We start from the raw sequence: 22925 nt of genomic DNA, 5'->3' as shown, positions 1-22925 counted from the left end.
AACTAGTCTAATGAGGAATGCCAATTGTCTGCCAAGTATGTTGGAAAAGTATGACCCATATATTCTTTGCCATTGCCAGTGCAGAATGCTTTGATCTTGCTGTTGAACTAGGTCTGAATCATCTTATGGAATAGTTGAACACTAAAAAGCTTTATTCTTTAGGTGCATCAAGATCAAGTACACTTAAATGCCACACAAGTGTGACAATTTATCAGTGTATCAACCACTGCTGACCAAAATTAGGGATACAAGAAGTTGGATCCATGTATCAAAATGAATTAACTTAAAAGGAAAGCCACTACTTCTATTAGAAGGGAAATGGCTAGACGAGTTTGCTTAGCAAAAATATATGCCTCAGATAATAGCGCGTCTTTAGAGGGGAAACTAATGTTTTGATAGGAGGATGACTAAGTCTTCGATGGAGAAGCTGAATCTAAGTTGCAAACGAATGAATCTGTGGTGTCAGTGGAGATGTTTAGGCTGGAGGGGGTATACAGTTGAGCAAATAGAGACTATCTTGCACCTTACCATACTTTATCGTCCTCTCTGTCACCTGATCCTGTACAATACAATAGGAAGTTAAAAAAAAGGTAATTTTGTATTTCAAATCCTTAGTTAAAACTACTAATAGACAATAGTATTGTAGAAAAAGAGGGGATGGTTTGAGGTCTTGTGAGATCTCAATATTTTAAAGGCTGAGATGAGACGGCCTGCGAAACCTAGGAAGTTTTAAATCTTGGGTATGATCTCGGTTGAGTCACCCCTTGATTAACCCCTGTCATTGAGTCAAGATGAGATATATTGTCTCATCTCGCCTCCTTTTGGCCCTCTCTCAACACCTCATTTTTCTTCCATTTCTTGCTGGATTTTTCACTGGAAATTGCTTAGGTTTTCCCCATTACTACATCAACTCTCCATTTAGGTTATCTAGAATAAGTAATCAAGAAGGATCAAGTGATTTTGAAACCATTCTTTAAGGAAAGCGAGTTTTCTTCCCTAAATTTTCATTTTTTTCAAATAAATAGGTTATGCATTAGGTGTTTCTATATGAATATCATTACCCAATCTACTCTTTCATGGAATCAAATTTATTTATTTTTATTTTTATTTTTTGAATTTTTGGAATTAAAAAAATATGTTTTGTAACTCATTGATTTCATTTCACTCTTATATTCCTGTGGTGTAACTTGTATTAGTACATCGATGTTGTAATCAAGGTATGAAGTTTTGGCGAAATACTTAGCGATATTTTGTTGTTTCAGTAAAGGGTGACACGACATGTAGGGGCAAAATGTATTCTACAATAAGTCGCCGATATAGAAATTCTCGAAATATCATCGATAATTTTGGTTTTATAACGAAGTTTGGGTGAAATTTCACCCATTTTTGGATGAATTCTGCTTTGATTCTTTTTATTTTTTATTTTTTTACATTTACGATTGATTGGCTCCTATAATTGGAAACCAAAGATGTGATTGAAATGCATAATGTAAGGTTGATTGACCGAAACACCCCAAATATGTGATTGAAATGCATAAGATAAGGTTGATTGATTGAAACACCCCCAAATATGTGATTGAAATGCATAAGGTAAGGTTGATTTGTTGAAACGCATAAGGTGAGATTGATTCACCGAAACACCTAAGGTAAAGTAAGGTTTGATTGACCTATAGTTGGAAATCAAATTATAATTGAACTGCATACGGTAAGATTCATTGAAATGCATAAAGTAATATTCATTGATATATATAATTGGAAACCAAAGACGTGATTGAAATTATAAGGCAATGTTGATAAGGTTGATTGGTATTATAAGACAAGATTGATTGGAATTATAATTGGAAACCAAATCATAAGCTAAGGTTGATTGATATATATTTGTAAGGTAAGGTTGATAAGGTTAATTGAAATACAAGGTAAGGTTGATTGGAATTATGATTGGAAACCAAATCATAAGATAAGGTTGATTGAAATGCATAAGGTAAGGTTGATTGACATATAATTGTATCAGACAAAAATACCCTTGGAAACTCGACATTTGGGTGGGGTTTCGGTCAAATTTCGCCCCCCAATTTCGAGGGTTATCTTAGCCTAATACAATTATAGGTCAATCAACCTTACCTTGTGCATTATGGTCAATCAACCTTACCTTATAATTATAGGTCAATCAACCTTACATTGTGATTTGGTTTTCAATTACAATTCTAATCAACCTTACCTTATAATTTCAATCACATCTTTGGTTTCCAAATATAATTTCGGTCAACCTTACCTTATGCATTTCAATTAACTTTACCTTATGATTTGGTTTCCATTTATGCATTTCAGTCAACCTTGCCTTTTGCATTTCAATTATAATTTGGTTTCCAATTATAGGTTAATCAAACTTTATGTTACCTTATGTGTTTCGGTCAATCAACCTTACCTTATGCATTTTAATCACATCTTTAGGGGTGTTTTGGTCAATCGATCTTACCTTATGCATTTTAATCACATCTTTAGTTTATAGGAGCCAATCAATTGTGGATGGGAAATGCAGAAAAATCAAAGCAAAATTCGCCTAAAAATGGATGAACTTTCGTCCAAACTTCCTTATAAAACTGAAATTCTCGACGATATATTGTGAATTTATCGCCGAATCAGTGATATATCGCGAATTTCTAACCAATATATCTGCGACTTACTGTAAAACTCGTTTCACCCCTGCATGTTGTATCGCCCTTTACTGACATGGCAAAATATTGCTAAAACTTCATAGATTGGCTGTAATGTCATAATGTGGAATTGGAACAATTGCACATTTTTGATGTATCATTTCACTTTAAACATAAGAGTAACAAATAATAATAATCAAAGTAAGTTATGTTTGCTTGGTAAATGGTCAAGGTGATATTTTGGACCAATAAACAATACTAGTGCATAACTGTGAAATGATGCTAGCAATGAAGGAAAAAGGGAAGGGGGCGGGGGGTTTGATGTTGGCAACAAGATGAATGGTAGAGGTAGTTGGATGTGGAGACGTACGTAGAGGAATGGGAAGCGTTGACAAGGGGTAATTTAGGGAATTAGATTTAATAATGGAAACATAGAGGTAGATAATTATCTTTTATTGTGAGGATTCATGAAAGAAATTTGGCATATTATAGTAATAGATACCATAAGATATTGGTATTATAAAAATATACACATTAGTATTACACTTATGAATATACCAAGGAAGAAATTTCGATCGATATGAACATTTCGACCTTGGAAAAGGTCGAAATTTCGACCGAAACTGGATACTTTTTTCTTGATTCTTGAAAACTCAATTTCGAGCCTCAAATGCACTCAAATTGATTTGGATTTTAGCATACTAGCTATTTCAAGCATAATAAACACTATAAAACTACTAGTTTACTAAAAAACTACTGAAAATGTAACATCCAACATTCCAAGTATATAGTACATGAATCAGAGAAGAAGCGGGAATGTTATTACTTACAAGTCTATTCTATTCAAGCCTCAAGGTCTCCCTCTTCCATCTGCACCCCATACAAATGATTAGGCAAATACACATTATATATCTCATATGGAGTGGGGCCCTGTACACCACTCCCAGCCTTGCCTATCTGCTCAATCATATCTCTGTAGTAGGGCCCCTAGGCTGTATGTGCTGGAACACTATGGTAATGCGCCCATTTGGAGAAAGCCATCCCCACTTTCTCCTTCACACTCCCCCATAAGTGCTTCAACTTTCTCTGTTTATGCTCAGGCCTCGCAAATAGCGCCGGATCATTGCGAAGAATCTCAAGATCCGGATCTGTAGGATGTGCTGAGGAAGCTCAACCCCTTATAGGGGCCCGTGGGATAGGAGCCTCCTGCCTCACACTCTGAGACCTCCTCATAGGGACTTGGGAGCCACCTGTGCCTCCCATACCTACTGGCTCTTTAGAGGACCCACAACCCAGACCCCTCTGTTGCCTCCTCATGTCATCAATCCTCTGTTGCTCCCTACTCATCATCATCGCCTTCCTCAGCTGATCAGCCTCTGGATCAGGGTCATTGTCTCCTAGCTCATCCCTACCATAACCCTCAGGATCTGGAAGGTCATCTAAGCAGGCATCCTCAAACTCATCCCTATGTGTTCTCTTCTCTTTCCTCTTTTGCTTTGTACCAGTAATATATGAGGCCATTGCCCTCTTGACCTCTACGGGCACCTTTGGGCACCCTGTTACCACCAGCTAGATGCATCTTCAATCTAGTGGCCCCACCTCCTCCTATTTGTTTCTTACAATAATTACACTCCCTCTTCCTCCTATCAGTTGTCAGTGGCCTCCCATGTTCCCAAGCTATGTCTGACATCTTTAAAATAGAGTGCCGGATACAAGAAACACACACTAAGTATCTTGAAAAGCTCCACAATATGCTCCAAAAATGACATACATGCTTCTAATAATAACCTCCTATTTTTAAATATAAAAAAAATATATGTATAACTATATAAGTATTTTTTAATATATAAATAATTAAAAAATATATAAAATACACAAAAATTATCTTAAAAATATCCACAACATGCTCCAAAAATTGCATACATGCTTCCACTAATACTCCGCTATTTTAAAAATTTAAAACAGAAATTAATTAGTTTTTTTAATATTTAAATATTTTTTAATTATTTAAATATATATTAAATACAGTAAAATTACATAATTAACAAAAAAAAAATTAATTCAACACCATTACAGCAATATGGTGTCTCAACTCTCACATACATTCATTTGAAGCTTATACATGTATATACATATACATTTTTAGCAATATACATAATTTAGTAAATAATTTTTAATAACAGAAAAATTAAAAATAGTAAGAAGAATAAAAAAATAATTTTGACACTTCAAATTCATAGATCAACACTCTAAAGTAAACATATATAAATTTGGAAGCAATCTAACATGATTTAAGGCACAAATGAAACAAAAATAAAAGAATGAGGAAGTTGATTACTCACCTTGCAAGATTTGAGAAAATGCACAAATGGAGGAGCAAATCAAGTGTTTGATGGAAATGGAATACTAGAAATTAGGTGTAGAAGGGGATGAAAACAAGAGAAATTAGCAAAAAATTCAAAAGGAGGTCGAAATGGCTTGGTAGGTCGAAATAGCGTCGAAATGTCGAAAACTGGGTTGATTTGGATATTTTAAAGCCTACCCAGGTATCATTTCGGCCCGATATGGTATCGGGCCGAAATATCGACTTGTATCGACCGAAATATCGGTCGATACGAAACGATACAAGATACATTTCGTGCCTATACCTGTATTTCATTTCGATTTGGAATTTTGCAGGCATTTTGGTCGAAATTTCGACCATTTCGATCAAATTTTTTTCCATGGAATATACCGTAATATATTGTACATTATACAGGGAGAAAAAAGGCTAGTTGAATCTATTGGAATAAGGCTGCTTGTTCTTTTTTTTTTGGTTATTTATTTATTATTATTTTATGAGGTTCATCTAAATCAACTTATGTGGACCTCGATAGCTTGACTATATCGTCAGGTATTCATGTATAATTTAAATATACTGCGAAGGGAAATTGAACATGACTTCTCCACTAAGAAGCGTTGGTTATTACCAACAGGCCAACTCTTTTTTCTCCCCTCTCTCTCTTTTTGATGATAATGAAAAATATCACATGTTATGATGTAGTACTAGTATTAGAAATTACAAATACCAATTGTTGTTTGACATGTAGAACAAAAAAATGGCGGTTATAAAAAGGCCAAGGAATCTTTGGTTGAGTTGGAACTCATAGGTACACTTGTTTCTTTTGACAAATCTAAGGCCACCACTGTTTTTAGAAAGCCTAAAATAAGCTAAGTACCACATGTCAGCCCAACCTAAGCCCAAAAATCTACCAAGATGGGTTCTTGAGTTCACTCAAGTTGAGCCTGGAAAAATACCAAATCTTGGTTTTTTGGCTGGCCGAGATTTGGGTCAAGAATGAGATCTTAAGCCATGAAAGAGGGAACATGCAAGGTTGAAGATAAGCTAAGGGTAGGAGAACAACAAATGGAACCTTTCCTAGAAGTAGAGGGAAAAGATCCATTTGCCACACGAACTATGTATCTCCCAAAGAGAGTTATATTGATGGAACTGGGTGGAAGAACCTGTCATATGATCTATAGTCTTGGAGTCTATCATCCAAGAATCAGATACAGGCAAAGCATAAAAATGTGGGGTTGAAATACTTGAGTGAGCCGATGATGACCAGAAGTAGCAGAGCAGATGCTTAGAAGTAGTAAGGGCAGCTTGTAGTAAACGTTGGAGAGCTTGCAATTCATCAGCATAGAGCCTGAAGGCTTTATGAATAGAGTAGGATCTGCTCCAGTTTGATTAGGTTGAGTCTTTCCCTGGTTGTTTTCACAACCAGCCTTTTGTTTAGCCTCAAAATATGTATGCTTCCTGTGCAATTTCCAACATGTTGCATGGGTATACCACAGTTAACAACATTGTTCATACTTTTTTGACATCTTTAGTTGAGGTTGTAGCTTCTGTATTGGACCTGTCTGAGTCTGGAGGGATGATATGTCAGGTGCAAAGGGAGGAAGCATAGCTGTAAGGCGACAATTTTCTTTGTGTACAGAGGCATATGTCTCCTCTAGAGAGTGGGAAAAGGATCACAGCTAAGAACTTCGAGCTGAATGGGATCATATTCCACATTGAGACTAGCCAAGAAATCATACACCCGAATCTCATCTAGGTGTTTGTGATATGTTGGAATATTATTAGCATCGGTTGCTGAAAAATTTTGTAGCAGTCATCAATTTCTGCCATTGAGACTTGAGTATTATAATATTGAAAGATGACATCCTCCTTTGGTGTCATGAACTTGCTTGCGGAGTTCATAAATCTGAGCCCTATTTCCAACCTTACCTTGTGTCTTTTTAGCAGCAGTCCAAGTACTAGCAGCAGTTTCCAGCAAGATAAAGGTTCGATGTAAATTGGGTTTCATTGACCAAATCAAGAAGGGCATCATGAGAGAGTCATGTGCAAGCCATTGATCTGGAAGTGGACCAGGGGTTCTTGGCTTCACAGTGGAGCCTGTAATATGGCCTAGAAGTCCATGGCCAGTAATGGTAATGTAGGCTGATCTTGTCCACATTAGGTAGTCGTTTTTACCATCAGAGTTTTCAGATGTAGTTTGTTTGGGCCCTGCTGTTGTAGTTCATTCTGATGTAGTCATCTTAAAGGTTTGTCTACAAAGCTAACGATATTTGAGGTACTTTAACGTGCAGTATATGGGTCAAATATTTAGTGCAATCTATAATGAATTTAAGAGCTTTTTCCTGATAAGCTTGATCCACTACTGCTGGGTATGCAGTGAATGGAACTCTGATTTGCTACAGGTTGAGATCTCCAGAGGGGAAGATCGATTCTTAGATTTTTTTTTTTTAATTCGAATCTTCAGGTATTGAGGAGAACAATTAAAGGGCAGAATTATATCTGAATTCTTTGTTTTATCAAGTGGGAAGAAGGGGGGTAACAACTAGTCCATCATTCTCCCCATAGCAGTCGGATTCAACCAAATTAAGAGAAAAGGAGAGGGAATTATTCCTGTTGAGAACTTGCACCAGATGCTGTTGTGAAGAGAGTAGAGCTGCAGAAGGCTTGCGGATTTGGATCAAAAGAGCTGTAGCTCTGATACTGTACAATCTGAACCAACTGAATCTCAGAATACATGTCTCATTTGCCGCCCACTAGGGGTATTTAGAGGTTTACATTTGAGGAAAATTAGAAATAAAACTATAAGTCGGAGAGAGGAAGTTGAACTCTAAGTAGAATTCAACAAAACAAAGAGAACAGGAGAGGGAATCATCCCCCTTGAGAACTTGCGTTAGCACTAGCTGGCGCAATCCTGAGAGGGATTTCCCTTCCTAAGCTACCGCCAACGTCAGTTGTCTAGTTCCATTTTGGGTTCTGTTGTGGGGAGTAGCTTCTGATTGGGAATCCTGGTATTGTTTCCTAATTAGACTTTGAATTTCTATACCTTTTCTATTCAACCATTAGGCACTACACAATTTATTGAACGAGAACCTTGTTTCGAGTATTCCTTCGTGAGAGAGCTGTTCTATCTCCCATCCCCATCTACCGAATTCTTCAAGCGACCCTCAAGTTTGTGATATTTGATCCCTTGGGCTTCTTCTATTTGCTGGTTATGCTTTACAACAACTCAAGGATTTCTTATCCATTCATGCTGTTGTTCAAGAGGATCTTCAACAAAAAGTAAGTTGAATCATATCACAACCTTGATTCTTCTCATAATTTTCTAGAACATAATCCTAGCTTTCCTTCCGTCTCTGACCATTCAGTTAGGACCATTCAGTTAGAAACCGTGAAATCTTTACAGACGTATCCAGCCTTCAGAAGTACCCCATTATTGGATTGAATTACCTCCACAGCCGTAGGAGTACTCGACCAAACACCTGCCAATATTCCATTTCTAAACCCTAGAATCCTTCATTCTCTTTCTTGAAACATGGAAACTAAACCCTAATTTGCTGTTACTTCAATTCCAACAATCTTCCACCATCAAACATCATCAAACCTTTGTTGTTAGTTTCCACTACACTCACATGGCATAACCTGATGAGGACATTAATCCTATGGAGTGACAGTTTCGAGTTAATTATTGGCACTGGCATAGAGATTAGGCTACTAAAGCACATATATGGGTGGATGACAAGCGCAGAGGTTATCAGACTGTTGGGGTCCTTTGGTCGATGAAGAGCATAGCTTCTGATGATTACAATCTGTACTACAGTCTTTTTCTAGCCTATTCCGTCAACGTATTTCTACATGCATCAACAAAGCTTGTGTGCATCTCCTGCATGGATTGATGGAGTTGTTTGGTTTGATGGATAACTTCATTTAGTGCAGCAAATAGGTTTACTTGATTTTATTAGGGTTAATTTCGGTGTATTTAATTTTGTTTCAGTTTTGGTTCCATCCATCCGTTATAATCAGCCTATGTTGCTCAAGCGTACTTTGAATTTCCAGATTCAGCCTTAGGAATATTCATGGAACAAAATTCGACCGAAATTATCGAAATTTTGGTCGAAATGTCTGCAAAATCACAGATTGATACGAAAGGTAAGGACTTGCTCACGAAATGTAGCATATTGTATTGTATCGACTGAAATATCGGTCGATATGATATGATATTTCAATCGATCACTGAAACAACACAATGTTAAGTTATAAAATGTAACTTTTTGACCTATCATCAGTTTCGAGCGATATCGCCTCTTACATTTCAACCATATTTTCAATCTTTTTATTTTTATTTTTAGTTCTCTTGGTTTCATCCCTCTTTTCACTTAATTTCTACAACTCCATTTCATTCAAGCACTAGATTTGCTCCTCCATTTGTGGATTTTCTCAAATCTTGCAAGGTGAGTAACCAACTTCCTCATTTTTTGATTCTTGTTTTGTTTGTGCCTTAAATCTTATTGGATTGCTTCCAAATTTTAGTATGTTTTCTTTAGAGTATTAATCTATGAATTTTTAGGGTGAAAATTAATTTTTGATTCTTCCTACTATTTTTTTTTTGTTATTAAAAATTATTTTGTAAATTATGTATATTGCTAAAAATGTATATGTATAGTAGATGTATGAGCTTCAAATTAATGTATGTGAGATTTGAGACACCATATTGTTGTGATGGTGTTGAATCAAAATTTTTTTTTTTTTTTTGTTAATTATGTATTTTTTAAATTTAAAAATAGGAGAGTATTAGTGGAAGCATGTATGCAATTTTTGGAGCATGTTGTGGAGCTTTTTAAGATAGTGTGTATTTTATATATTCTTAAATTATTTATATATATTAAAAAAATACTTATATATATATATTTTATATTTAAAAATAGGAGATTATATTGGAAGCATGTATGTAATTTTTGGAGCATATTGTGGAGCTTTTCAAGATACATAGTGTGTATTTCTTGTATCAGGTACTCTCTTGCAAAGATGTCAAACATAGCTTGGTAACACGGGAGGTCACTGACAACTAATAGGAGGAAGAGCAAGTGTAATTACTGTAAGAAACAAATAGGAGAAGGTGGGGCCCACTAGACTAAAGGTGCATTAGCGGGTGGAAACATGGATATAGTAGGGTGTCAAATGGTACCCTCAGAGGTTAACAAGGCAATGGCCTCATATATTAGTGGGGGAAAGCAAAAGACGAAAGAGGAGAACACAAAGGGAGGTGTTCGAGGATGCATGCTTATATGACCTTTCAGATCCTGAGGATTATGGTCTATATGAGCTAGGAGAGTATGGATGTGACCCTGATCAAGAGGGCGATGATGATGAGTAGGGAGCAACAGAGGGTTGATGATATAAGGAGGCAACAGAGGTCTCTGGGTTGTGGGTCCTTTAGAGAGCTAGCAGGTATGGGAGGCACAGGCAGCTCCCAAGTCTCTATAAGGAGTCAAAGTGTGCGGCAGGAGGTTCCTATCCTATAGGTTCCTACATGGGGTTGAGCTTCATTAGCACATCCTACAGATTCGGATCAGGAAATTCTTCGCAATGATCCGGCCCTATTTAGGAGGCCTGAGCAAAAATAGAGAAAGTTGAAGCACTTATGGGGCAGTGTAAAGGAAAAAGTGGGGATGACTTTCTCCTAATGGGCTTATTACCATAGTATTCTAGCACATACAGCCCAAGGGCCCTATTATAGGGATATGATTGAGGAGATAAGCAAGGCTGGGAGTGGTGTACAAGGACCCACACCCACTCCATATGAGATATATAATGTCTATTTTCCTAAGCATAAGGAGGAGTTAAATGAGTATGTTAATGGATTAAAGCCCATGTGGGCTCATTATAGAGTGACTGTGATGGCTGATGGTTGGATTGGTCCCACTAGACAGTCCATCATCGATTTCATGTTGAATTGTGATGGGAGGACAATGTTCCTCAAGTCAGTAGCTGCATCCGGTGATAAGAAGGATGCAAAATACATTTTTAAATTATTAAAGCAACTGGTGGAGGTAAGAGTGGAAAATGTGATCTAAATTGTGACTGATAATATCTCCAAGTACAAGAAAGCTGGGTTGAAGATGCAGGGGAACTTCAGGTATCAAAACATATAGTACTAATTTTCATTTTTAAATACATATATTTACATTACATATACACTTTATGACTTTGTATTGATGCCTTGATGGATGGACAAATATAGGCTCTTTTGGACTCTATTTGTTGCTCATTGCATTGACTTAATGTTGAAGGACATCAGAAAGGTTAAGCTTGTGAAGAAGACTGTGGAGCAAGCCCAACAAGTTAGCACCTTCATCTATAATCACACACATACATTAAAGATGATAAGGGACAAGTGTCAGGGTGACTTAGTGAGGCCAGGCATAACCAGATTTGTTAGTAATTAGATAGCACTACAGAGCTTTGAGAGTAGGAAGATTGGCCTTAGGAGCATGTTTGCATTAAAGTAATGGTTTACCTGGGGCGGTTCTTCATTCGTAGGAGGAAAGAGAGCACAATTGAATATACTCGATGAGATTTTTTGGCATAATGTGAGGATAGTGGTGAAGATGCTTGAGTCTGTGGTGCATGTGTTGAGGATGGTAGATTAGCAGAGAAGACCTACTCTAACACACATATTTGCTGCAGTAAAGAGGATGAAGCAGCAAGTTGCTTAGGTCCACCCACATGGCAACAAGAAAGTCCTTGAAATCATCTAAGTTAGATAGCAATCTATGTTGCAACATCCACTGCATAAGGCTAGTGAGTTGTTTAGTCTAGTTTAATTTTCATTATGTTATCACAAGTTAGATGGCAATCTATGTTGCAACATCCACTGGTGAGTTGTTGAGTCTAGTATTCAATTTAATTTTCATTATGTTATCATACTATTAAGCATTAACTATTGCCTTTTATGACATTTTCTTACACAACATACTATTTAAATCCCAAGTACCATTACAAGGACAATCTTGGGATGAGACAAGATTTGATGTATACCGTCCAAACTGTAGTGGAGAAGTTAGAACCAGATCATCTAAACAAGCAATTATCCTTATGGAGGTGAGATAGTGATTTGATATTCACAATTCATAGTTTTATATTAAGTTATTATTCTAGTAACTATTTTTTTTTTCTATATTAGATAAAGGCATTTAGGGATGCCACTGGGAGCTTCGGTCGTTCCGTGGCTGTATCGAGACGGGAATCTGCCCCTGGTGTAAGTTCTTTAATTTATTTCATTATATATTTAAGTATTGAAATGACTTGGAGTCTATGTTTGTTGCAGCTGAGTGGTGGTTGCAATTTGGACGTGACTCACCCCACCTGAGTGCGATTGCAAGCAAAGTGCTCTCCCAGACATGTTTTGCCACTGGTTGTGAGTGAAATTGGAGCACCTTCAGCCTCATTCTCTCAAAGATGCACAACTGATTGGGTGTGAAGTGTCTAGAGGACCTTGTCTACATACACTATAATATGAGACTGAAGGAGGATTATATTAGACATGGGATGGACAGAGCGTAACAATATCGAGTTAGCCGACATATTTAATGGATGATGATGATAACCCAATAGTTGACTGGATCAAAAACAGTGGAGAGCCATTGTTGGATGAAGATGGAGGTCGTCCCAGTAGACAGATTGCAGAGGAGATGGGGCTGATGTGGAGGACTTCACGGCCCAGGAGGGGAGTGCACATGCAACGCCCAAAGTTTAAAGTATTCCACGATACCCTACGATATTAGCCGATACATATCTATATTTGACCCAACCGATACGATACATCTTGATACGTGTCTCCATTGAATTATACTAAAATACATTAGCCAGAGCGATATAATACTCAATACAAGACAATACGTCTCTTAAAATAATCTTACTGATACAATACTCAATACCGATACTTTAAACCTTGGCAACGCCCACCCGTCCCTTCGTGCCACACCTTAGTGCATCCACCCAAAGTGAGGATTTGATTGTCTGGTCCGACACTAAGGATGATGTGACTTAAGCCTCTGGCGATGACGACGATGGTGATGATGATGACGACGACGATGATGATGGAGGGGATGAGGAGGGTGTTGGACCTCGTGATTAAGATTCAGCTAATCCTAGGGACAGACCACCACCAAGGCTACCAGCACCAGCACCAGCATTACATGAGAGTCAGGGGGGAGGATGACCACTGAGATTCACATATGAGATTCAGTTTACCCACGTGACACAAGATTCAGACCATACTGGAGTTGCATCTCTAGGCCAAAATGTTTCCTCTACATATTCGAGGAAGGGGAAGGGGAGACATAGCACGGTTATAGCACAGAGGGCACGCCATCTTATGGGTCCTACCGTCTGAATGATGCCAAGAGCTTGGTGGGATTTATAAGATCGATGAATATAGATGATTCTAGAGACTCCACCTCTAGATGATCCGGATGGCATAGGCCTGTAGAGTCATCATATGATACTGTTGTGGAGAGTATTGGTTCTACTGGGTTGACTTATGGAGCTTATGGTTATGGACCATATGGTGTCCCTCCTGGCTATCAGACTCTGGGTTAGCTACTAGTGGAGCCTTATGGTTATGGAGCTTATGGTGTCCCTCCCACTGTCACCTATCGAAGTTAGCTACTGGAACCTTATTGTCAGTATGGACCTTATGCTGACAAACAGGGTGCTCCTTCGTTTGTTGAGCAGATCTTTCACTCTGTACCACAACCACCACCAGCCTTTTTATATGCAATTGAGTCAGTTCCTTATCCGAAGATTCACAACTTCCCACCGTCTAGAAATCTTAGGCATGTGGATGAGGCGACGTACAGAGCTTTGCCAACTATATGGGGTAAACATCATGGGACTTGTATTGTCATTTGTATGGGGTGCAGACGGAAGAGAGAGACATGGAATAGAATAGACTTGTAATTGGTAACATTCTCGCTTCTTCTCATATGTAGTATATACTTAAATGTTACATTTTCAATGGTTTTTTTTGGTAAACTAGTAGTTCTATAGTGTTTATTATGCTTGAAATAGGTAGTATGCAAGAATCCAAATCATTTTGAGTCCATATGAGACCCAAAATTGAAGTTTCAAATTTCAGAAAAAAAGTGTCCAGTTTCAATCGAAACATAGAAATTTCGGCCTTTTGCAAGGTCGAAATTCCTGTTTCGGTCAAATTTTGTTCCTTGGCTTATTTTTACTTTTAAAATGAGATGTAACTCATTATTCTGATGGAGGATTAGATATTGTATTAAAAGAGAAAATGAGAATGCTTCCTTTGGACTCTCTCTCCCGGCCATTGTACAAAATTTGGTCAAAATTGTCGAAATTTCAGTTGAAATTTCGCATTTTTGAAACCTAGAAACAAAACTTTGGGGACCCAAAAAAAGTCCTGAGTTTCAATTGAATCTGTCAAAATTTTGAGGTTGGATCGAAACTTGGCCTTATTCTTAGGTTGAACTAGCCGATTTATAAGAAAAAATTGGAGGGAAGCCTGAGAAATTTCATGGAAACCGGACTTTTTTTCTACCAGTGTCGTGGTTTTCCCAAATTTTCGATTTTTTTGTTTCTTTCATGTTCCCCCAAATACCACAACCAATACCCCCTCCATCAAGACTTCTTTATCCAAATTGTTTATTCCCTTAGACTGGTTATCTTAGGTATGTTGATGACCAGACTTATAAGGTGGCAATCGTTGATTACTTTGACAACCATAGGCATAACATGTTATGGGATGTCTATGTTTGTTGATTGAAGGAGAGGATATTACAGGCACAATACTACTCAACTCACGGGATGGATCCATTGAGGCACTCCTATTGGCATTGAGTTGTACTTCCCATTTATTGTAAGTTATTTTTTTTTTGGATGAATGAATAATTAAATTAAACCAAAGAAAGAGGACAAATACAAAGCCTACTATCAGACATGAGGCCCAAAGGAGGAGCTAAGATCGTAGGAGACAACAATAACCCTATTCCTTGGGGTATTAACAACAGGGGGGTGGGGAATTGATAAAAGCCTAGCAAAGATATCAAAGCATATGCCCTTCCAAATCATGTCAATAGGGCGGGATTTGGAAGTCCATCTTCTAAGATTATACTCCCACCATAGATGATGAACAATAGCACAAAAAAAAACGAGCTTGCCCAATCCTATCACAAATGGAGGAGCTTGAGAAATTTCCCAAGATCCAAGACCAATCCAAAGCTAAGCCAAAGGAACGCCAGCCAAATAGAAGATAGGGCTTTTCTCCATAGGGCACTAGAGAAGAAAAGGTGGTCAAGGTTCTTAGAACTATTCCAACAAAAATGCAATTTGGGTTAATAGGGATATGACGAATAATGAGGGATTGGGTGGGAAGGGCTAGGTTAAAAGCCCTCCAAAAAGTAAGGGAGTGACGGGGGATGTGACCTTTGAACCAAACCAAAGGGGGCCAGGGGGCTGATGGGAAGGGGTGCGGAGGAGGTCCTAAGCTGAAGAGGTGGAGAATGTTTTGGTGGGAGATGGAAGCCAAATGGTAAGGTCAGAGGGGGAGTTTAGGAAGGTAGGAAGTGAATTCCATACTTGTGTGAGATTGCGGTGAGGGAGAGGGGACCAGGAGCCATTTGGGATGAAGAAAGAGGGGTGGACTTGGGGATACAGGTATCATAAACAGTGCGAGGACCAAGGAGAGTGAAGAGGATGCCCATTGGATGCCATGGGTCAAGCCAAAAGGAGGTGGAGGAGCTAGTGGAGATTGCAGAAAGAGCGCGCGGTCTCAGGAGGAGGAGCTTTCTCCAAACCCAAGACGAATTGGAGGGGGTGGGGCAGTCTAAAAAAAGTTAGACTTAAGGAGGTATGAGTGGTTCTAATCAACCCAAATGGTTATTGAATGTCATGTACTTAAGTTTATAGTGTACTTTTCGGCCAACTCTACATTGATGCTATGTACATTGAATGACATACCTACATTGACTTTTTTAGCAAAATGCATGTGCCAATGTGTTCTTTATACTTAAATTAGCTTAAATGTAAAGTCCCATCCCAAAATACTCCCTAAAACTTGTTGAAACTTGATGTCAAAACATGCACTAAAAAGTCCCTAGGTTGCTCGAAATTTCCTAGGTTTCAACCTAAGTTTCCCTCGAATTTTTTTCCTATGCTCCTAGCATGAAATTTCTTCTCTTTCTCAGGTAAGTCCTTTTTTCTGTCTTCTCTCTTCTCTCTTGCGTGAAATCTTCCCCCCCCCCCCCCCGCTCTCCGTTCTTTGTGATGATATTCTCTTTTCGTCTCAATCTTTTCTTTCTCTTACAGAAGCGATTTTACCTGTCTCCTTTTATTTCTTATTGCAGATTCTTCCCACAACCGTTGGTTATTGTGTTGCTCCCTTACCCCTCACATGCTGTGATTTTTTATTTTTTTTGAAATTTCATCTATTTCTGCTTTGCAGTTGATCCCAGAAATTAGCATGTATACTTACATCTCTGTTTTACTAAATAATTCCTGCCTCTGTTTTGCTAATGTCACTGTACATGGTGCTGCCCAGAAATTTTAACCTCTTCTCCTTTTACTCAATTTATTTTCTGCTCTTTCTACAGAAGGATTTTAGTTGCACTACAATTATAGGATTCTTTTACATTGTTATATGTTGTTCTCTGTTGCTAGCTGCATATTGTAGAACTAAGGAAGCACCTGTTATTTTCAGAACTTTTAATAGATTTGTGTTCAATTATGTTTTAAGTCGTAATGACCCACCCATGTTTCCCAATTGAATTTTGTGTTGCATATTATTTCAGGATGATAGTTGATCATTGTTCTATATTATGTCCAATATGTATGTTTATTAATTATTTGTTGCTGCCCCATTGTTATTTAGTGCTTTCCTTTAGGACTTACCTCCATCTAGAATACACCTAACCTGGCCTTGTAGGATCTCTAGTCCCTTGGCTCCCCCCCCCCCCTCCCCCTACATCATATCCGCATCATCAAACCCTAGTTCAATCACCCTTTTGTTCTCTGAGGTGTTCTGAAATTCCTGGCTTGGCACCAACTCTACTGATCCTTTATATGCAACACCCTGCTTCTCTTTTTCTGCAAGACTTGTTCTCTCTCTGCTGAAGCAGGTTCTCAAGTATCATAGTCTCTGTGATAGAGTAAATTAATTTTTGTGTTCTATTAAGGGGAAATTCATGTTGGTTCTTTTTTTTTTCTCGCTAAATCCAATTCCGTTTTCTATCTTGTGTTCCTTTTTAGTTGTCAAAACAATGTAACTCAACTCTGTGTACTGTTGTATATACCAGTCCACTTTTTTTCTTCCTGTTAAATACCTCTTCTGAATAAGTGCTTTTTGTTAAAATCTGTTAGATCCCTGCATTTTATTCTGTGTTTGATCTATCATTTGCTAGTATAAAATTTAGGGAAAATTTCAGGAACACCCAAAGATAATATTGTTGAAAACCAGGGACATCCCAAAATTATGCCGAATTGGTAATGACATTCCAAAATGTCTTTTAAATTTGCACAATAGTACACTCCATCCTCAAATTCTGTCAAGTCATGGTTAGATAACTTCATAATTCCTAAATTACCCTTAATCTTTTGTGACTTTACAGTGTTACCCTTAGTAAAACTCTTGAATTTCATCTTCTTTCTTCTTCCATGAGTTCATTTTTCTCTGTTCGTCATTTTATATTATGAAATAGAATAATACAAAAATGGGTATATTTGTCATTTCTTCTAACCAACTAATGGTTTCAGGGAAAAAGGGGTGACTGCCAATTTGACATAGTTTTGGAGTTTGTATGCTCTTTGTCAATTATCTTAGGGTGTGTCTGAACGTAAAAATTATGTTGCGAGTGCCTAGTTTCACAATCTCACACCCGTCATAATTCTAATTTCCTATCTGGGAAATTGGTGTTAATAGCTCTGTGGTAGTCTAGTAAAGATCTTCTCCTGTTACATACCTAAAGTTATTATAACAACTTTTTTTTTTTTTGGTGGTGGCAGGATGAGGTATTTGATGAAGAGTGGGCTGTCAAAGAGGGAGGTATCATCCATGGTGCGAAGATTCTCCCCCCTACTGGGCTACAGCATTGAGGAGGTGTTGAGGCCAAAGCTTGAATTTCTTGTGAACACCATGGAGAAGCCTGTTAGGGATGTAGTGGAATATCCTAGATATTTTAGCTACTCCTTAGATAAGAAGATAAAACCCAGGTTTTGGGTGCTCAAAGGCCGAAATGTAGACTGTAGTTTGAAAGACATGCTGGGGAAGAATGATGAGGACTTTGCAATGGATTTTATGGGTATTGGAAGGATGCTTGTTCCCCCTCCCAATTCTGGATAACGTTAGTAATGGAAATTGGAGGGGGTATTTCATTTTTTAAATAGTGTAAAGGATTTTGTAATTAGAGGGGTAGTAGTTATTTCAATTTATATTTGTGGTTATGTATGTTTAGTGAAATTACATGAAGTCCTTGTTTAGTTGCAAGGGGAATTAAGAGAAGGGAAGTGAAAAATTTTCAAACTTTGGAAAAGAAATTTTGTAATCATTACCCTAAATTTGTGAACCGTTCACTGTTGTTACAATTTCAGCCATCTCTGGACTATGAGTGAGGTGTCTAACTACAATGCTTGTAAATCAAATGTGCATGTAACTTTAAGAGTTGGCTCAGTTGGAAAAAGATCTTGTCTTATAGTATGGCATCAAGAGTTTGAATCTTTTTGGAGCTCAGGGTGAAATTCTATCCGATATTTAAATTATACATAAGAAGTAAGAACATAAGAACGTAAAAGTCAAAGTCAAAGTCCTGTCATTTGATTCTCAATCGTTCGATCTTATTTTGATTATGTGGCGCGATCACCATTGGCGGCAGCAATCAGTAGTGGCTTCTGCAAATAAAAATACTGATTAGGCAGCTGTAAAGAGGCCCCCATGGATCGTAATTAAGACACCCATGACATCCTTATTTTGAACCTGAATCCCAAGCTGCATCTGAGAATATCCTTCTAACAATGGTCCATATTGGCAGGGGTCCTTGAATTGAAAGAGATGGACTTAGGTAGGCTGCAAGCTGTACGCTTGCTGTGCATCACCAGATTGAGAATGGATGTCATCTAACAATTTATTCAAGAGAGAGGTTGAATTAGGAGGGAGTGCATGACACCATTGAACAGAAATGAATTAAAAGCGCTCTAGATAATCCAACAAAGAGTAATGAATAAACTAGCTCTAATTGACCAGAGCCACTAAATGAGATTCTAAATAATCCATGCATTCTTTGATAGTCTCACCATTGAAATTAGAGGTATTTAACTGCAATTATGAAGCTCTCCACACACAATGGAATCAAATATGAATAGTAGTTTGAACATGTGACATGCATAATAAGAGGAGATTGACAACCATTCTGCCAAATGGAACTTTGTGACTTGGGATTACATCATGGGACAGATTTCCATACAATAAACCAAACTACAAGGGATTGGTTTATTTGACAAAGACCAATGCTTCATCATACTGAGGTCAAGATTTTGAAATTTCTTTGGACCTGGGCAAAACTTCACTATGTATTGAAATACTTATATAAAATTACCCCTGAATATGTAATCGAGGTGTACATCAGTTGACTTGGACAAACCTCAGTTAAAAAAAGAAAAAAAAAAAAAAAGAGAGAACCTTTTAAGTTGGAAGGTTGACCTGAAATGCACTAGGGTTTCAACGAAGGGATATTTTGGGTGGTGAAAGGGATAAAAGAGATGGGTAGGTTGCCTTAAAAGTGATGGATGATTTTCTGAGTGGGTCAAGTCTTAGGGTTGTTAAGTTTTCTCTCCATCATTCAAGGAAGAGTTTAGTTATCTCCTCCATCATTCAAGGAAGACAAGATCAAGGTAGCCAAACCATCATCCAGAATTTCTCTTAGATTCAAATTTAGCTATGAGCCTATGACAGAACGGAATAGATAGTTTTTTTTGTCTTATATTCACATAAATCCTTATATGATTTTCCATTAATCTCTGATTTTGATGTCCTTCCCAATTTAATATTATGTTATCCATATGGACAAAAATTCCATTATGGTTCACTTGGAAACAGTATTAAGGCTAGGGCTTTGCAATATTTGGACTTAATAAATTCTATATATTCCATTTACTATAAATGTTCCCAAGGAATTACAAGCCCTCCATATGAAGGTGTAGCATCGGCAGTAGCCTTAATTGGTAGAGGCTGATTTAATATTGTATTATCCATATTGTTGCTCCAAACACCTAATTGCAGCTGTCAGCGGGTGTGAACCTTCAAAACAACGTGCCTGAATAAGGGTGGTTGGGGGAACGCCTTTGACGATCAAGTCAATGAAGGCGAATAGTTTGAAGGAAGACTTAGTGAGGTGATTTGTAGAGCCTCAAATTCAGGACTAGGATCGTGTGTATGCGCCTTGTGCTTAGAATAGCTAGATTTATACAGCTGATAGGAAGCTACCTTAACCGTTAGATCAACCAAACGTATTTAGTCCCTGGTCCTCGGATGTAGGGCGTCCCTACCTATGATGGTGGTTGAGTCCTCCCCAATTATGGTAAGTGGCGTTCAACTTTGATCAATCCCTACATATCTGGGATTTTACTCTGAAGATTTCAGGGTGCTTGTCGTGATTCCCATGCACCTATCCAATTTGATCTCCTTTCCTAGTGGCACCACCCCCTGTCAGTTTTTTAGTTCATGTCCAGTCCAACCTTATCACACATCGACAAAAATTGCATTATGGTTCACTTTGAAAACAATATTAAGGCTAGGGCTTTGCAATTTTTGGATGTGATCAATTCTATATATTCCATTGACTTTAAATGTTCCCCGGGAATTACTAGTAGGGGTGTGAGTTTGGCCTTGGTGGCCCTGACCCACCCTGAGTCCAAATAGGGTTTGAGCTAAAGATTTTGGTCCTAAGGGTAGGTTAGGATGTGAAATCTTGCAAAACCCTAATCCGAAAATCCATAGTGAAGATCCAGAGGCCCGAAGTGAAGGAAGAAGACAGTGGTGGGCCATTCCATTTAATCCCATTAGGTCTAACTTAGAACCCATGGATGTTAATGATGAAGATCCCATTTTGGAAACCCTAAGTGAGTTCAGAAGAAGTTTCAATTTGAATGTTGATGGCCTTGGAATATGGGCCATGAGTACAATGTTGACACAATTGGAAGGTCCTATAGAGTAACGTAAGACCCTTTTTTAAGTTGGAAAAGGACCCAAGAAGAGTTGGGGGCATTAATTTGGAGACCAAAACTCAGCTTTTGTCCAAATATTGCTGCTTTGGTTGCCAAGCAACCAAGCTAGTCCTCGAGATAGATTTGGTATTTTTGGAAGTTTAGGTTTCTGGAGCTCTATATATACAAACTTCAATCTAATTCGTACCACTTTGCCTCTAAGCTATTGGAGAACGTGAGAAGAACCATAGAGTTCTCTCTTCAAGGCCAAGGAAGATCCCCAAGCATCCATGAGAGTTTCTTCCGTCGAATCTTCTTCTTCAAGGTTAGTAATCGCCCTCATTTTCTCTCTATTCTCTCTTCTATTTCTACCCATTATTGTGATTGTGAAGAAGGTCTTATGCTACTGTAATGACCTACTTTTTCATCCTCATATTCTTAGAGTGAATTCCCATTCCCTCTATTCTTTTCGTGAGTAACGCGGTGTGATTTTGGTGTTTAACCTAGCAGGTTGACCATGATTTTATCCTTATTTGAGCTGTTTGATTTCTAATCTATGCTAGATCTATTCCTAGGTTGTTTTGTGATCATGATCTACTAATTCTTATCTATAGAGTGAATTACCATTCACTCTAGTCTATTCGTGAGAATCTGCGGATTAGGCCTATTATGTGATTTGTTAGATCTTCGCTTCAATGACCATGTTAGATGATTTGGTCATGATAGATAGTCTCCATATACTATTTCAAAATTTTCCTATTAATTTCTGAGTGTTCCGAACTCGAACGATGAGTTTCTGACCAAAACTGGAGTTTACTGTCCGTACACAGCAGGCTTGGTCCCCTCCAAGCAACTAGACCAAGCGACCAGAGGGTACTTTGACAACAACTTCCTTCGTTTTGGCCTCTTTTCCTCTATGTTCAGTAGGGTTTATTCCTTATGTTTTATACTTGTTTTATTATGGTTATTTTGGTGGCTTTGGACATACCCCTCTCTTTTCTTTGGAGTTAGCGAATCAGATATAAGGTAAGTACATTCACTCACAATTAAAACAGTTACATGTTTTGATATGTTAGAACTCGTATGCAGGTGTTAGCTACTGTAATGGTACTTTTTCTATAATTTTATAATTCTGTAATTTCAGAATATGTTTCATTATGTAAATTGCATACTTGTATGAATGTGATTGATTCAATCGTGAGTTGGGCTTTGTTATGATATTTATGGAATCATGATGTGATGTGATTGCCTAAGTTGTGGTTGTGGAATGGGGAATGCCATTTGGGCTTTTCTGTCATTGGACACCAATGGAGGTGATATGGGACGCATTCCTATGGTGCCCCTTGGCGCTTTTCACAATTACTGGATGTCATACCTAAGACTTATCTAGGCGGGTTTGGCTAGGAAACCTATCATATCTAACCCCATCGGCAAAGGTATTGAGGCTGAGTGACCAGTGGTAGCAATAGGGATTATGGGCGCTCAAGACCGGCAACCAACCCATGAGAGGACGCAGTCACATTGTGGGGGTCATTCATTGGTAGAGTCACACATAATAAGCTTGGGATCATAGGCGCTTAAGACCGGTAGCCAACTGGTGAGAGGACATGGGAGCTTCCCGTTTATTATATGTGGATGACCAATAGGGTTAAGAGTCCGTAGTCTGAGTTGGTTGGAGCCATATGATACAATGACTTTAGGGAGGGAGGTACCAA

At 38.0% G+C, this 22925-nt stretch overlaps 1 protein-coding gene across 2 annotated transcripts in view; it reads left to right on the top strand.

The window, feature by feature from the left end:
* LOC149018770 (Mitochondrial transcription termination factor family protein) overlaps positions 1-18681 on the top strand; it is a 54479-nt gene extending 35798 nt beyond the window's left edge. The window contains exon 8 of one of the 2 annotated variants that reach the window (XM_089152917.1): positions 18019-18681. In XM_089152917.1, coding sequence (XP_089009043.1) covers positions 18019-18355 — 337 coding nt within the window. In that variant the 3' untranslated portion in view covers positions 18356-18681. The remainder of the gene's footprint in view (positions 1-18018) is intronic. The other variant, XM_089152918.1, reaches the window with a different exon arrangement.
* The last annotated feature ends 4244 nt before the right edge of the window (positions 18682-22925 follow it).

This window comes from Hakea prostrata, chromosome 4 (assembly GCF_041222555.1).
Source record: "Hakea prostrata isolate BN-2017 chromosome 4, UWA_Hpros_2, whole genome shotgun sequence".
Taxonomy (NCBI): Eukaryota; Viridiplantae; Streptophyta; class Magnoliopsida; order Proteales; family Proteaceae; genus Hakea; species Hakea prostrata.
This window is presented reverse-complemented; position numbering and strand designations above follow the sequence as displayed.